We start from the raw sequence: 17,389 nt of genomic DNA on the forward strand, positions 1-17,389 counted from the left end.
TCCTGGTCTACTGTCCTGGTCTACTGTCCTGGTCTACTGTCCTAATGCAGAAACATTCACTGTCCTGGTCTACTGTCACAATGCAGAAACATTCACTGTCCTGGTCTACTGTCACAATGCAGAAACATTTACCGTCCTGGTCTACTGTCATAATGCAGAAACATTTACTGTCCTGGTCTACCGTCCTGGTCTACTGTCCTAATGCAGAAACATTCACTGTCCTAGTCTACTGTCATAATGCAGAAACATTCACTGTCCTGGTCTACTGTCCTGGTCTACTGTCCTGGTCTACTGTCCTGGTCTACTGTCCTGGTCTACTGTCCTGGTCTACTGTCCTGGTCTACTGTCCTAATGCAGAAACATTCACTGTCCTGGTCTACTGTCACAATGCAGAAACATTTACCGTCCTGGTCTACTGTCATAATGCAGAAACATTCACTGTCCTGGTCTACCGTCCTGGTCTACTGTCCTAATGCAGAAACATTCACTGTCCTGGTCTACTGTCATAATGCAGAAACATTCACTGTCCTGGTCTACTGTCATAATGCAGAAACATTCACTGTCCTGGTGTACCGTCCTGGTGTACCGTCCTGGTGTACCGTCCTGGTGTACCGTCCTGGTCCTGGTGTACCGTCCTGGTGTACCGTCCTGGTCTACCGTCCTGGTGTACCGTCCTGGTGTACCGTCCTGGTCTACCGTCCTGGTCTACCGTCCTGGTCTACCGTCCTGGTCTACCGTCATAATGCAGAAACATTCACTGTCCTGGTCTACTGTCCTGGTCTACTGTCCTGGTCTACCGTCCTGGTCTACCGTCATAATGCAGAAACATTCACTGTCCTGGTCTACTGTCCTGGTCTACTGTCCTGGTCTACTGTCATAATGCAGAAACATTCACTGTCCTGGTCTACAGTCCTGGTCTTACCGTCCTGGTCTACCGTCCTGGTCTACCGTCCTGGTCTACTGTCCCAATGCAGAAACAGACTGTCCTGGTCTACTGTCCCAATGCAGAAACATTGACTGTCCTGGTCTACTGTCCCAATGCAGAAACATTGACTGTCCTGGTCTACTGTCCCAATGCAGAAACATTGACTGTCCTGGTCTACTGTCCCAATGCAGAAACATAGACTGTCCTGGTCTACTGTCCCAATGCAGAAACATAGACTGTCCTGGTCTACTGTCCCAATGCAGAAACATTGACTGTCCTGGTCTACTGTCCCAATGCAGAAACATAGACTGTCCTGGTCTACTGTCCCAATGCAGAAACATAGACTGTCCTGGTCTACTGTCCCAATGCAGAAACATAGACTGTCCTGGTCTACTGTCCCAATGCAGAAACATAGACTGTCCTGGTCTACTGTCCCAATGCAGAAACATAGACTGTCCTGGTCTACTGTCCCAATGCAGAAACATAGACTGTCCTGGTCTCCTGTCCCAATGCAGAAACATTGACTGTCCTGGTCTACTGTCCTGGTCTACTGTCCCAATGCAGAAACATTGACTGTCCTGGTCTACTGTCCTGGTCTACTGTCCTGGTCTACTGTCCCAATGCAGAAACATTGACTGTCCTGGTCTACTGTCCTGGTCTACTGTCCTGGTCTACTGTCCCAATGCAGAAACATTCACTGTCCTGGTCTACTGTCCTGGTCTACTGTCCCAATGCAGAAACATTCACTGTCCTGGTCTACTGTCCTGGTCTACTGTCCTGGTCTACTGTCATAATGCATAAACATTCACTGTCCTGGTCTACCGTCCTGGTCTACTGTCCTGGTCTACTGTCCTGGTCTACTGTCCTGGTCTACTGTCCTGGTCTACTGTCCTGGTCTACTGTCATAATGCAGAAACATTCACCGTCCTGGTCTACTGTCCTGGTCTACTGTCCTGGTCTACTGTCCTGGTCTACTGTCATAATGCAGAAACATTCACTGTCCTGGTCTACTGTCCTGGTCTACTGTCCTGGTCTACTGTCCTGGTCTACTGTCATAATGCAGAAACATTCACCGTCCTGGTCTACCGTCCTGGTCTACCGTCCTGGTCTACCGTCCTGGTCTACCGTCCTGGTCTACCGTCCTGGTCTACCGTCCTGGTCTACTGTCGTCTTGAATCCACTTAACACACTTACCTGTCCGTCTGTGGTGAGCACCATCCTATTAATTAGCATTCACTTTAGGACCTGTCTGAATCTCACTGACATTGCGGTCATAGTCTTTTTCGGTCAGTGACACAAAAGGACTACAGGTCTACGGACAACTACAGACAGACCGTCTGTGGTTCTGTCTGTAACAGTCATCTGAGCCACAACAGATGGAGGAGCAAAGCTGAAACAGCGTCGACTTTTTACACATCACACTGTGCGGTCAGGACTCGGAACAAAGCTCACGTCTCCCTCTCTCACCAAGCTCACTTGACAACGAGGCTCACACCACTCACAGACGGGGAGACGGACACACCGGGAGAGACAGAGACACACGGGGGAGAGACACGGGGGGAGACACACGGGGGGAGACACAGAGACACACGGGGGGAGACACAGAGACACACGGGGGGAGAGACACAGAGACACACGGGGGAGAGACACAGAGACACACGGGGGGAGAGACACAGAGACACACGGGGGAGAGACACAGAGACACACGGGGGGAGAGACACAGAGACACACGGGGGAGAGACACAGAGACACGGGGGGAGAGACACAGAGACACACGGGGGGAGAGACACAGAGACACACGGGGGGAGAGACACAGAGACACACGGGGGAGAGACACAGAGACACACGGGGGGAGAGACACAGAGACACACGGGGGGAGAGACACAGAGACACACGGGGGGAGAGACACAGAGACACACGGGGGGAGAGACAGAGACACACGGGGGGAGAGACAGAGACACACGGGGGGGGAGAGACAGAGACACACGGGGGGAGAGACAGAGACACACGGGGGGAGAGACAGAGACACACGGGGGAGAGACAGAGACGGGGGAGAGACAGAGACACACACAGGAAGACATGAGAAGGGTTTGGGGTTGGGGGGGGGGGGCTTCGCACACACACACACACACACACACACACACACACACACACACACACACACACACACACACACACACACACACACACACACACACACACAGAGAGAACCAACGAGGCCGTTCAAGTAAATAATAAAAACCTTCAAGATGGACTGACTTGAAAGGCTGGCAAACTCCGCCGATTCATCTTTAATATCATCCTGGCGCCGCTGGACCAGCCGACAGGCCCGTTGCCTTAGTAACTGGTGCATGTTGCCCTCCAGCTCCGCCACGTTGGGAACCTGAAACATACACGCCCAAACGTCACCTCCGACCTCCACAGAGAACACGCCCTGCTCAGGCTGACCGACCACCGGGAGACCTCATTGGTGCAAGGGCCCGAGAGAGACGCTTGACTGACAGGTTGACACATCCAATTGTGGCGAGAGGTGTGACTATAGACAGGAATATCAGTCAAAGTTAAATGTTGTAGTTTATTTTTCAAATCGGAGGTGTTTAGTCTGTTCATTCTAAATCTATAAAAACGGGACCATGTCCAACATCATAATTCAGGTTTCCTTCACTAAACAGTTTAAACCGTGCAGTCGAGTGAGTTTTTTTTTTATCACTAAAAAGCACTCAGCCCCCCACACCAACGAGACTCCATTGACCATCATGCATCATTCCACTAAGGAAGAGCTGAAGGAGGAAGTGAGTGTTAGGAGAGAGAGAGAGATGATGGTCAGTTTAGCTAGCAGGTTCGTCGAGGAGGAGACTCCTTCCCTCTCTGGAGTCACACCTGCTGTAGAACTAACACCAGTCAGATGTTAAGATTAAATAAAACGTTATAGTTTATGATAAATATTGTAGCGGTTAATAGTTGTAATAGAGACACTCACTATGAGGATCAGAGACATTCAGTTAAAGATCAACCAAGTGGAAGCATACTGCAACAAATAAATAGCTCTAAATTAAAAAAAGATTTTTTTTTTAAAGGCATCTCATTTAAAGCAGAAATTAAATATATTTTTTTTTACATCAAAGTTCATATCAAATTTGTTATGTTACTAATTTAAAAAAATGTTTCTTTATATTAACCCACAACGAAAGAGAAAAAAAAAAAAATCGAAGAAGAGAGGCAAAGAATCTCCCTTACCTTTTCACCGAAACACTCAAGCAAGTCTCGAACATACCCTCGCATCTCTTGCAAGAATTTATACTGTTCTGCGTCGTCATTGGATGAACCCTCGAGCCGGCGAATGGTGTTCTGAGCTGCCTCGAGTTCTTCCTGGATCTGATCGTAGCGCTTAGCATTAGCATCATGCCCCACACGCATCTGGCTCAGCCTAGAGAGAAAGAAGAAGACACACGAGACAGACCGGGTGAGTTGAGTGGATCTGAGCCTAACAGACAGACAGGAGAGAGAGGGTGACTGCTGTGAAATTAACCCACGAAGCTTGGTTTACTAACAACTGATGTGGCACTCTATTGGTCGACAGAGCTGTGATCAGGCTAACTATAAACCAGCTTTTATCAGGACTGGAGCAGAATACTGACCAAAAGACTACGGAAAAATGACTTGACATTATATTTTTAGTAACCAGTGATATGAAAGAGGGAACGGTCCCACCTTTCCATTGTCTATAATGCTAAGCTTTCGCTGAATGCTAATCCACCAAATGACAATAATGCTAAGCTTTCGCTGAATGCTAATCCACCAAATGACAATAATGCTAAGCTTTCGCTGAATGCTAATCCACCAAATACGCTAAATGGCACTGCTAATAACATACGGTGATTTGAAGAAAAATAGTTCAGATGTCATTATTTAAAATGACATTAATTTGACCATTTTAATTTCTACCTGGTAGAAAGTCGTGTAACTTCAAGACTGGAGTATTTTTATTTTATTTTAAATAATAATATTTTTTATTTGACTTAATTCAGACACTCGAGACTCATTCAAAAACCTCATTTGGGTCGCGACCAACCAGTAGAGAAGCGCTGGAGTAGAGATCTGGCAGGTACATTTTGTTACGTTACAGCCTTATTAAAAACATATACATATATATTTTTTACATCCCCCAATCTACACACAATAGCCCATAATAAAAAAAGTTTTCAAAAATAAAATGCCAGAAACACCTTATTTACAGAAGTATTCAGACCCTTTGCTAAGAGACTGGATATTGAGCTTAGGTGCTTCCTGTTTCCATTGATCATCCTTGAGATGTTTCTGCAACTTGATTGGAGTCCACCTGTGGTGAATTCAATTGATTGGACATGATTTGTAAAGGCACACACCTGTCTATATAAGGTCCCACCGTTGACAGTGCATGTCAGAGCAAAAACCAAGCCATGAGGTCGAAGGAATTGTCCGTAGGATTGTGTCGAGGCACAAATCTGGGAAGGGTACCAAAAAATGTCTGCTGCATTGAAGGTTCCCAAGAACACAGTGGCCTCCATCATTCTTAAATGGAAGAAGTTTGGAATCACCAAGACTCTTCCTAGAGCTGGCGGCCCAGCCAAACTGAGCAATTGGGGGAGAAGGGCCTTGGTCAGGGAGGTGAACAAGGACCCGATGGTCACTCTGACAGAGCTCCAGAGTTCCTCTGTGGAGATGGGAGAACCTTCCAGAAGGACAACCATCTCTGAAGCACTCTGACAATCAGGCTTATATGGTAGGGTGGCCAGACATAGCCTTTAGTGAGAAGTGGCCTCCATGACAGCCCGCTTGGAGTTTGCCAAAAGGCACCTCAGACCATGAGAAACAAGATTTTCTGGTCTGATGAAAACTAGATTTAACTATTTGGCCTGAATGTCAAGCGACACATCTGGAGAAAACCTGGCACCATCCCTACGGTGAAGCATGGTGGTAGGAGCATCCTGCTGTGGGGACATTTTTCAGCAGCAGGGGGAACGCAGGAGTGGCTTCGGGACAAGTCTCTGAATGTTCTTGACTGGCCCAGCCAGTATCCAGACTTGAACCCAATCGAACATCTCTGGAGAGACCTAAAAATAGCCGTGCAGCGACACTCCCCATCCAACCTGACAGAGTTTGAGAGGATCTGCAGAGAAGAATGAGGAGAAAGTCCCCAAATACAGGTGTGCCAAGCTTGTAGCGTCATACCCAAGAAGACTGGAGGCTGTGATCGCTGCCAAAGGTGCTTCAACAAAGTACTGAGTAAAAGGGTCTGAATACTTATGTAAATGTTTTTTATTTATAGAACAGTCTTTATGGGGTATTCTGTGGCGATTGATGAGGGGGAAAAACTACTGGATCCAATTTAGAATAAGTAATTAATTAATTAATAATAATTCAGGCTGTAACTTAACAAAATGTGGGAAAAGTGAAGGGGCTGAAGTCTCTCCAAAGGCACCGTGTCTTCCCCAGGTCAGTAGTGAAAGGTCACCGTTAGGGTCAGTAGTGAGAGGTCACCGTTAGGGTCAGTAGTGAGAGGTCACCGTTAGGGTCAGTAGTGAGAGGTCACCGTTAGGGTCAGTAGTGAGAGGTCACCGTTAGGGTCAGTAGTGTACTGGATCGGTCAGGTACCTGTCTCTGAGGCGTGTCTTGACCAGGTCAGTAGTGAAAGGTCACCGTTAGGGTCAGTAGTGAAAGGTCACCGTTAGGGTCAGTAGTGAAAGGTCACCGTTAGGGTCAGTAGTGAAAGGTCACCGTTAGGGTCAGTAGTGAAAGGTCACCGTTAGGGTCAGTAGTGAAAGGTCACCGTTAGGGTCAGTAGTGAAAGGTCACCGTTAGGGTCAGTAGTGAAAGGTCACCGTTAGGGTCAGTAGTGAAAGGTCACCGTTAGGGTCAGTAGTGAAAGGTCACCGTTAGGGTCAGTAGTGAAAGGTCACCGTTAGGGTCAGTAGTGAAAGGTCACCGTTAGGGTCAGTAGTGAAAGGTCACCGTTAGGGTCAGTAGTGAAAGGTCACCGTTAGGGTCAGTAGTGAAAGGTCACCGTTAGGGTCAGTAGTGTACTGGATCGGTCAGGTACCTGTCTCTGAGGCGTGTCTTGACCAGGTCAGTAGTGACAGGTGAGAGGTCACCGCCAGGGGCACTGTAGACCAGTGTGCAACCCTCAGGCTTGCTGCTGTAGGAGTAGGGCAGGCTGTAGGTAGAGCTGTAGGGCTGCTGGGGGTCGTAGCTGCTGCTGTGGTAGTACACGCTACCGTTGTCGTCTGGCTGGCAGGACTGGACCTACACAACAACATCATCATATCTATGGTGCGTGTGTTACCTGGGGGATGCTGGTGCGTGTGTTACCTGGGGGGGGGTGCTGGTGCGTGTGTTACCTGGGGGGATGCTGGTGCGTGTGTTACCTGGGGGGATGCTGGTGCGTGTGTTACCTGGGGGGATGCTGGTGCGTGTGTTACCTGGGGGTGCTGGTGCGTGTGTTACCGGGGGATGCTGGTGCGTGTGTTACCGGGGGTGCTGGTGCGTGTGTTACCTGGGGGGATGCTGGTGCGTGTGTTACCTGGGGGGGATGCTGGTGCGTGTGTTACCTGGGGGGATGCTGGTGCGTGTGTTACCTGGGGGGGGGGTGCTGGTGCGTGTGTTACCTGGGGGATGCTGGTGCGTGTGTTACCTGGGGGGGGGGGGGGGGGGGGTGCTGGTGCGTGTGTTTCCTGGGGGGATGCTGGTGCGTGTTTTACCTGGGGGGGTGCTGGTGCGTGTGTTACCTGGGGGGGGATGCTGGTGCGTGTGTTACCTGGGGGGTGCTGGTGCGTGTGTTACCTGGGGGGGTGCTGGTGCGTGTGTTACCTGGGGGGATGCTGGTGCGTGTGTTACCTGGGGGGATGCTGGTGCGTGTGTTACCTGGGGGATGCTGGTGCGTGTGTTACCTGGGGGATGCTGGTGCGTGTGTTACCTGGGGGGGTGCTGGTGCGTGTGTTACCTGGGGGGGGGGGATGCTGGTGCGTGTGTTACCTGGGGGATGCTGATCCCTTTGCGTATCTGCTCCTGTTCCCAGCGTGACACCTCCTCATCCTGACCTCCAGTATCCAACGCCTCGTCATCACTACCCTCTATACCTAGTAGAGGACAAAGGGAGGAGAGAGATGGAGGGGAATGTGGAGTTAGATACTGGGCCTCCAGAATGTATTCATACCCCTTGACTTATTCCACATTTTGTTGTGATACAGCTTAAAATAAAATACACAATGCCCCATAATGACATCACAATGCCCCATAATGACATCACAATGCCCCATAATGACATCACAATGCCCCATAATGACATCACAATGCCCCATAATGACAAAGTGAAAAGCTGTTTTTAGAAATGTTTGAAAATTACATCTCACACGTCCCTGAGTCAATACATGTTAGAATCAGCTTTGGCAGCGATTACAGCTGGGAGTCTTTCTGGGCCAGTCTACCAGTAGTAGTTTGGTAGTAGTAGTAGTAGTAGTATATTGGTAGTAGTAGTAGTAGTAGTAGTATATTGGTAGTAGTAGTAGTAGTAGTATATTGGTAGTAGTAGTAGTAGTAGTTTGGTAGTAGTAGTAGTTTGGTAGTAGTAGAAGTAGATTGGTAGTAGTAGAAGTAGTATTATTATTATTATTATTATTAGTAGTAGAATACTGGTAGTAGTAGTAGTAGAATACTGGTAGTAGTAGTAGTAGTATATTGGTAGTAGTAGTAGTAGTAGTATATTGGTAGTAGTAGTAGTAGTAGTAGTTTGGTAGTAGTAGTAGTTTGGTAGTAGTAGAAGTAGTTTGGTAGTAGTAGAAGTAGATTGGTAGTAGTAGAAGTAGTATTATTATTATTATTATTATTAGTAGTAGAATACTGGTAGTAGTAGTAGTAGAATACTGGTAGTAGTAGTAGTAGTATATTGGTAGTAGTAGTATATTGGTAGTAGTAGTAGTAGATTGGTGGTGGTAGTAGTAGTAGATTGGTAGTAGTAGAAGTAGTATTATTATTATTATTATTATTAGTAGTAGAATACTGGTAGTAGTAGTAGTAGAATACTGGTAGTAGTAGTAGTAGTATATTGGTAGTAGTAGTATATTGGTAGTAGTAGTAGTAGATTGGTGGTGGTAGTAGTAGTAGATTGGTGGTGGTAGTAGTAGTAGATTGGTGGTGGTAGTAGTAGTAGATTGGTGGTGGTAGTAGTAGTAGATTGGTGGTGGTAGTAGTAGTAGATTGGTGGTGGTAGTAGTAGTAGATTGGTGGTAGTAGTAGTAGATTGGTGGTAGTAGTAGTAGATTGGTGGTAGTAGTAGTAGTAGATTGGTAATAGTAGTAGATTGGTGGTAGTAGTAGTAGTAGATTGGTAATAGTAGTAGATTGGTAATAGTAGTAGATTGGTAGTAGTAGTGGATTGGTGGTAGTAGTATATCGGTAGTGTAGTAGTAGTAGTAGTAGATTGGTAGTAGCAGTGTATTGGTGGTAGTAGTATATCGGTAGTGTAGTAGTAGTAGTAGATTGGTAGTAGTAGTGGATTGGTGGTAGTAGTATATCGGTAGTGTAGTAGTAGTAGTAGATTGGTAGTAGTATATCGGTAGTGTAGTAGTAGTAGTAGATTGGTAGTAGCAGTGTATTGGTGGTAGTAGTATATCGGTAGTGTAGTAGTAGTAGTAGTAGATTGGTAGTAGCAGTGTATTGGTGGTAGTAGTATATCGGTAGTGTAGTAGTAGTAGTAGTAGATTGGTAGTAGCAGTGTATTGGTGGTAGTAGTATATCGGTAGTGTAGTAGTAGTAGTAGATTGGTAGTAGCAGTGTATTGGTGGTAGTAGTATATCGGTAGTGTAGTAGTAGTAGTAGTAGATTGGTAGTAGCAGTGTATTGGTGGTAGTAGTATATCGGTAGTGTAGTAGTAGTAGTAGATTGGTAGTAGCAGTGTATTGGTGGTAGTAGTATATCGGTAGTGTAGTAGTAGTAGTAGATTGGTAGTAGCAGTGTATTGGTGGTAGTAGTATATCGGTAGTGTAGTAGTATCCACTGAGCGTACAAAGCATTAAAACACCTGCTCTTTCCATGACAGACTGACCAGGTGAAAGCTGTTCCTTTATTGATGTCACTTGTTAAATCCACTTCAAATCAGTGACAACCGAGACATGGATTGATTCAGAGGGTGAATTGGCAAGACAAACTATTTAAGTGCCCTTGAAAGGGGTATGGTAGTTGGTGCCAGGGGTACCGGTTTGAGTGTGTCAAGAACCGCTGCTGGGTTCCTGTGGAACGCTTTCAACACCTTGTAGAATCAACATGGGCCAGCATCCCTGTGGAACGCTTTCACCTTGTAGAGTCCAGGTCCCTGACAAAATGAGGTTGTTGTGGGGGGCACAAGGAGAGGTGCCACTCGATATTGGTAAGCTGTCCTAATGTTTGATATACTCAGTGTAAATGTAACTAACCTATCTCCTCTGCTATCCTGGTCCTCTGGCTCTTGTTCTTGACTCCACTGAAGCTGATCCTCTTCTCGTCTTCGTCTTCGTCGTCGCTCCCGTCTCCCTCCTCTTCCTCCTCTCGGACCAGACGCTTCTTGGGAGTGTCCGTCTCCACCAGGGGGGCGTCGCCGCCTAGCTCCCTCGCCATCTGACGACGCTTCCTTGCCGCGTGGATGAAGGCAGCGTCTGGGATCTCACCTGGACAGGACAGAGGTCAGAGGTCAGAAAGATTAAAAAGGTGAAGATTCTTAGCATCGTGTCAGCTGCTCGTCACTTATCGTCATGGCAAACATGTTAAGACAGGAGGACAGGTCAGAGGTCAGGAGTCAGTAAGATTAAACATGTTAAGACAGGAGGCCAGGTCAGAGGTCAGGAGTCAGTAAGATTAAACATGGTAAGACAGGAGGCCAGGTCAGAGGTCAGGAGTCAGTAAGATTAAACATATTGAGACAGGAGGCCAGGTCAGAGGTCAGGAGTCAGTAAGATTAAACATGTTGAGACAGGAGGCCAGGTCAGAGGTCAGGAGTCAGTAAGATTAAACATGTTGAGACATATCAAGGAGTTGACGTGATGGCAGTGGAGTTTTTTGGGACATTAACACCCTACGGAATGCGGGTAGATATTTTGTCATTGGTGGGTAGAATGTCCACTTCACCATCCTCATTGGCGGAGGGGGGGGGGGTCACAAAAGAGCATTATGGGAACAGATTTATTTATTTCCAATCCAAAGAACACATAGTACAGTGAGATTTTGTCCTTGTGTTTTTGGGGGGTTGTGGGGGGGCTAGTTACATCGTTCTGTTCACACACAAACTAGGTCGTTTTTTTCCCAATGTTTGTTTGAGTTCGCCGTCTTCTGCCTAGCAAGGAGCAGTTTTTTCCATTCATATCTATATATATATATATATATATATCTATCTATATATATATATCTATATATATCTATATCTATATCTATATATATTCCGTCCATAGTTTTTATGCATATCACGACAACTGTGATGGACACAGGACATTTCGGTACAATTATAATAAACGCAGACAGATGTTCAACAGGGTGGGATCTTTCTGTATCGGTAAAATGAATTATCATTTATTTATTTATTTATTTAAGAAACACGTGCCACATAGCACATGGGAAAACGGTGATAATTTCTGTTAATTCATTCCAACCAAAACCGACCTCAAAAAGCTCTAATTGCTCAGCACTACAAGGTGATCTAACATCGACATGTTAGAAAAAACGTCGTCGGTTGATCATCTTTAAAAAGTCAGCGATGAGATAAGAAATGATTACGTCGGTTCTCCCCACAGTTGGACAGTTGAGAGTAAGTAGTCCCCAGCAAGGAAAAATGACCATAGCTCAACGTGTCAGCCTCTACTAAGGCTGAGAAACACTTCTCTACCTGAACGCGTTAATGTAGCCTGACAGTAGCTTGGTGGTTAGAGTGGAGGGGCGGGGTGGCAGGTACTCTAGTGGTTAGAGTGGAGGGGCGGGGTGGCAGGTACTCTAGTGGTTAGAGTGGAGGGGCGGCAGGTAGACTAGTGGTTTGAGTGGAGGGGAGGCAGGTAGCCTAGTGGTTAGAGTGGAGGGGCGGCAGGTAGCCTAGTGGTTAGAGTGGAGAGGCGGCAGGTAGCCTAGTGGTTAGAGTGGAGGGGCGGCAGGTAGCCTAGTGGTTAGAGTGGAGAGGCGGCAGGTAGCCTAGTGGTTAGAGTGGAGGGGCGGCAGGTAGCCTAGTGGTTAGAGTGGAGGGGCGGCAGGTAGCCTAGTGGTTAGAGTGGAGGGGTGGCAGGTAGCCTAGTGGTTAGAATGGAGGGGCGGCAGGTAGCCTAGTGGTTAGAGTGGAGGGGCGGCAGGTACCCTAGTGGTTAGAGTGGAGGACCAGTAACCGAAAAGTTGCTGGATCGAATCCCTAAGGTAAAAATCTGTCATTCTGACCCGGAGAACAAGGCAGTTAACCCACTGTTTCCTGGGCGACGTGGGTGTCGATTAAGGCAGCCCCCCCTCACGCACCTCTCCGATTCAGAGGGGTAAATGTGATAGACACATTTCAGTTGAAGCCATGCAGTTGTAGAACTGACTAGGTATCCCCCACTTATAGAGGGACCAGGGTTTAATTAGGGAAATCTCCTCCATCACCCCGGGTCCTGGTGTTTGCCTCAGACTAATACAACTGTTGACAGACTGCCGTCACCTGTCGACCAGGGCCCAAAGCGAACAGAGTGTCATTTCAGGAAACCATCATCATTACCTGGACGCAGGGTGCTGAGCGTGGACAAGGTGCTGGTGTTTGAGAAGGCTCCGGCTGCAGTTGTCGTGGGAGTCTTGGAGGCGAGGCTCGGCCTTTCTGTCTTCGGCTCCTGTTCATCAGTGCTGTCCACTTCCATCTCCTCCTCTCCTTGCTCACTGCCTGCCCTGCTGGCAGGCTCCTCTTTAATGGAGGCCAGGGGCTGGGGCCACACGTCTGGAGAGAGGGGGGGGGGACACACAGCATGTTAACACACATACATTAATACACACTGCATGGTAACACACAGATTTGCTTATAATTCTGTGGCATTATTTTATAGTATGAATAAATACAATTGACCAAAGCTGAATAAAATACAAATTAATAAAATGTTCAATGATTTGTGGGAGTGTGCACATGCGTAACAGGCATATAACTGGCATACTACTCTGTGTTGAGCAGAAACAGGTCCTCCTAAATGCTTAATTTAGAGTTATTAGTGTAACTTTAGTTGTTCTATAAGTGTTGGGCTATATGTTTTGATGTTTAATACATTGTAAGGCTGCATGATGAGACTAATGAGGAGTTGAAAAAAGTCGCTTGAAAAGGCATGAAGCTCTGCTTTGTTTAGTTTTTTTTGCGCAGGCTGTGAACACACTTCATCAATCTCTCGTTCACAATTTGACAAGCACTTTATAATGCCTCGAATTTCAGTGGCATTCCATTTGTAGCCGTAATGCACCCTAAACATGCCTTCTTGCGGCTGTGTTGTGCTCTTCTCCCCGAGTGTGCAGCGCAATCCGAAGCATCTCTCTCACACACACACACACACACACACACACACACACAGCTCTCAGTCACGTGATGGGGTCTTTCTGACAGGCTAAGAGTTAAGACAGACAAAACGAAGCGCGTCCTTATCCAACTCCGAGGTGCATATCGAAGATATTGGAAGAACTGTCCGCCTTTTCACTTTTCGTCCTCCAACCAGAACAACAAAAGCACTAACCTATGTCAATAGTACCTATCCCCCCCCAATAGTACAAATAGTACCTATCCCCCCCCAATAGTACAAATAGTACCTATCCCCCCCAATAGTACAAATAGTACCTATCCCCCCCCCAATAGTACAAATAGTACCTATCCCCCCCAATAGTACAAATAGTACCTATCCCCCCCAATAGTACAAATAGTACCTATCCCCCACCCCCCAAATAGTACCTATCCCCCACCCCCCAAATAGTACCTATCCCCCACCCACCCCCAAATAGTACCCACCCCCCAATAGTACAAAACGGTACCCACCCCCCCCAATAGTACAAATCGGTACCCATCCCCCAATAGTACAAATAGTACCTATCCCCCCCAATAGTACAAATAGTACCTATCCCCCATAGTACAAATAGTACCTATCCCCCATAGTACAAATAGTACCTATCCCCCCCATAGTACAAATAGTACCTATCCCCCATAGTACAAATAGTACCTATCCCCCCCCCCATAGTACAAATAGTACCTATCCCCCAATAGTACAAATAGTACCTATCCCCCACCCCTCAATAGTACAAATAGTACCTATCCCCCACCCCCTCAATAGTACAAATAGTACCTATCCCCCACCCCTCAATAGTACAAATAGTACCTATCCCCCAATAGTACAAATAGTACCTATCCCCCCCAATAGTACAAATAGTACCTATCCCCCACCCCCTCAATAGTACAAATAGTACCTATCCCCCACCCCCCAAATAGTACCTATCCCCCCAATAGTACAAATAGTACCTATCCCCCCAATAGTACCGCTACCCCCCCAATAGTACAAAACGGTACCCATCCCCCACCCCCCAATAGTACAAAACGCCACCCACCCCCCCCCACCCCCCAATAGTACAAAACGCTACCCATCCCCCAATAGTACAAAACGCTACCCATCCCCCAATAGTACAAAACGCTACCCATCCCCCCAATAGTACAAAACGCTACCCATCCCCCCAATAGTACAAAACGCTACCCACCCCCCCAATAGTACAAAACGCTACCCACCCCCCCCAATAGTACAAAACGCTACCCATCCCCCCAATAGTACAAAACGCTACCCATCCCCCCCAATAGTACAAAACGCTACCCATCCCCCCCCAATAGTACAAAACGCTACCCATCCCCCAATAGTACAAAACGCTACCCACCCCCCAATAGTACAAAACGCTACCCATCCCCCCCAATAGTACAAAACGCTACCCACCCCCTCCCCAATAGTACAAAACGCTACCCACCCCTCCAATAGTACAAAACGCTACCCATCCCCCAATAGTACAAAACGGTACCCATCCCCCCAATAGTACAAAACGGTACCCATCCCCCAATAGTACAAAACGGTACCCATCCCCCATAGTACAAAACGGTACCCATCCCCCAATAGAACAAAACGGTACACATCCCCCCCAATAGTACAAAACGTACCTACCCCCCAATAGCACCTATCCCCCAATAGCACCTATCCCCCAATAGCACCTATCCCCCCAATAGCACCTATCCCCCAATAGTACCTATCCCCCCAATAGTACCTATCCCCCCAATAGTACCTATCCCCCCAATAGTACCTATCCCCCCAATAGTACCTATCCCCCCCAATAGTACCTATCCCCCCCCAATAGTACCTATCCCCCCCAATAGTACCTATCCCCCAATAGTACCTATCCCCCCCACCCAATAGTACAAAAGTCGACCTATTCTGTACGAGAAATAAATATTCCAAACATCGTCTGGGACAGTTGTGGGATGCGCTACATCCCAAATTAATTCAACCACTAGCATTAAAAACAAAACAGTTTTACCCAATGAGGCTGATACAACAGATCAGAACAATGAGCTTAAAATGTTGATAAACTGCTAGGATATTTCCCCACATTATAAGCGTAGCAATGCGAACATGATAGTAGGATATAAGCGCGAATGTTCGAGTAGCGAAAAACACCATTATCAAAAGTGACCGCAAATAAGATATCAAATAAGATATTTAATATCTTATTTAATATCTTATTTAATATCTTATTTAATATCTTATTTAATAAGATATTAAACAAGATATTAAATAAGATATTAAATAAGATATTAAATAAGATATTAAATAAGATATTAAATAAGATATTAAATAAGATATTAAATAAGATATTAAACAAGATATTAAATAAGATATCAAATAAGATATCAAATAAGATATCAAACAAGATATTAAACAAGATATTAAATAAGATATCAAATAAGATATCAAATAAGATATCAAATAAGATATCAAATAAGATATTAAATAAGATATCAAATAAGATATCAAATAAGATATCAAATAAGATATCAAATAAGATATCAAATAAGATATCAAATAAGATATCAAATAAGATATCAAATAAGATATCAAATAAGATATTAAATAAGATATCAAATAAGATATTAAATAAGATATTAAATAAGATATCAAATAAGATATTAAATAAGATATTAAATAAGATATTAAATAAGATATTACATAAGATATTAAACAAGATATTAAATAAGATATTACATAAGATATTACATGAGATATTACATGTGATGCTCTATTATAAAGGTGCATTTTAATGGTAGGAATTATCTTCCCCAAATGTTGAAACTCACACGTACGTGTCTTATATATGTATATGTATATATATGCCAGTTAGGCTAAACACCCCCTGTAAAGCCGATTACTGTGCTCCATTTTAAGAAATTATTTGACCACTTGTGTGATACTAACCTTATTAAAAGATATAGGACTATGGGCTAGGCTACATGAGGTGTGATACTAACCTTATTAAAACATATAGGACTATGGGCTAGGCTACATGAGGTGTGATACTAACCTTATTAAAACATACAGGCCTATGGACTAGACTACATGAGGTGTGATACTAACCTTATAGGACTATGGGCTAGGCTACATGAGGTGTGATACTAACCTTATTAAAACCTATTATTATGAGGTGTGATACTAATATAGGACTATGGGCTAGACTACATGAGGTGTGATACTAACCTTATAGGACTATGGGCTAGGCTAGGCTATGAGGTGTGATACTAACCTTATAGGACTATGGGCTAGACTACATGAGGTGTGATACTAACCTTATAGGACTATGGGCTGAGGTGTGATACTACATGAGGTGTGATACTAACCTTATAGGACTATGGGCTAGACTACATGAGGTGTGATACTAACCTTATAGGACTATGGGCTAGACTACATGAGGTGTGATACTAACCTTATAGGACTATGGGACTAGACTACATGAGGTGTGATACTAACCTTATAGGACTATGGGCTAGGCTACATGAGGTGTGATACTAACCTTATAGGCCTATGGGCTAGGACTACATGAGGTGATACTGATACTATGGGCTAACCATGAGGTGTGATACTAATTAAATAGGACTATGGGCTAGATACATGAGGTGTGACATATAGGCCTATGGGCTAGACTACATGAGGTGTGATACTAACCTTATAGGACTATGGGCTAGACTACATGAGGTGTGATACTAACCTTATAGGACTATGGGGACTACATGAGGTGTGATACTAACCTTATTAAAACATATAGGACTATGGGCTAGACTACATGAGGTGTGATACTAACCTTATAGGATACATGAGTGTGATACTAACCTTATAGGACTATGGGCTAGACTACATGAGGTGTGATACTAACCTTATTACTAGGACTACATGAGGTGTGATACTAA

The 17,389-nt window shown here is 45.5% G+C and overlaps 1 protein-coding gene across 1 annotated transcript in view; it reads right to left on the reverse strand.

Annotated features, from left to right (window-relative positions):
* Positions 1-17,389, reverse strand: part of paxbp1 (PAX3 and PAX7 binding protein 1) — a 49,870-nt gene that overhangs the window by 29,478 nt on the left and 3,003 nt on the right. The window contains 6 exon segments of the mRNA XM_046317133.1: positions 3,185-3,308; positions 4,163-4,352; positions 7,005-7,207; positions 7,937-8,040; positions 10,371-10,601; positions 12,656-12,868. Coding sequence (XP_046173089.1) covers positions 3,185-3,308; positions 4,163-4,352; positions 7,005-7,207; positions 7,937-8,040; positions 10,371-10,601; positions 12,656-12,868 — 1,065 coding nt within the window.

This window comes from Oncorhynchus gorbuscha, linkage group LG20 (genome assembly GCF_021184085.1).
Source record: "Oncorhynchus gorbuscha isolate QuinsamMale2020 ecotype Even-year linkage group LG20, OgorEven_v1.0, whole genome shotgun sequence".
In the NCBI taxonomy this organism is placed as follows: domain Eukaryota; kingdom Metazoa; phylum Chordata; class Actinopteri; order Salmoniformes; family Salmonidae; genus Oncorhynchus; species Oncorhynchus gorbuscha.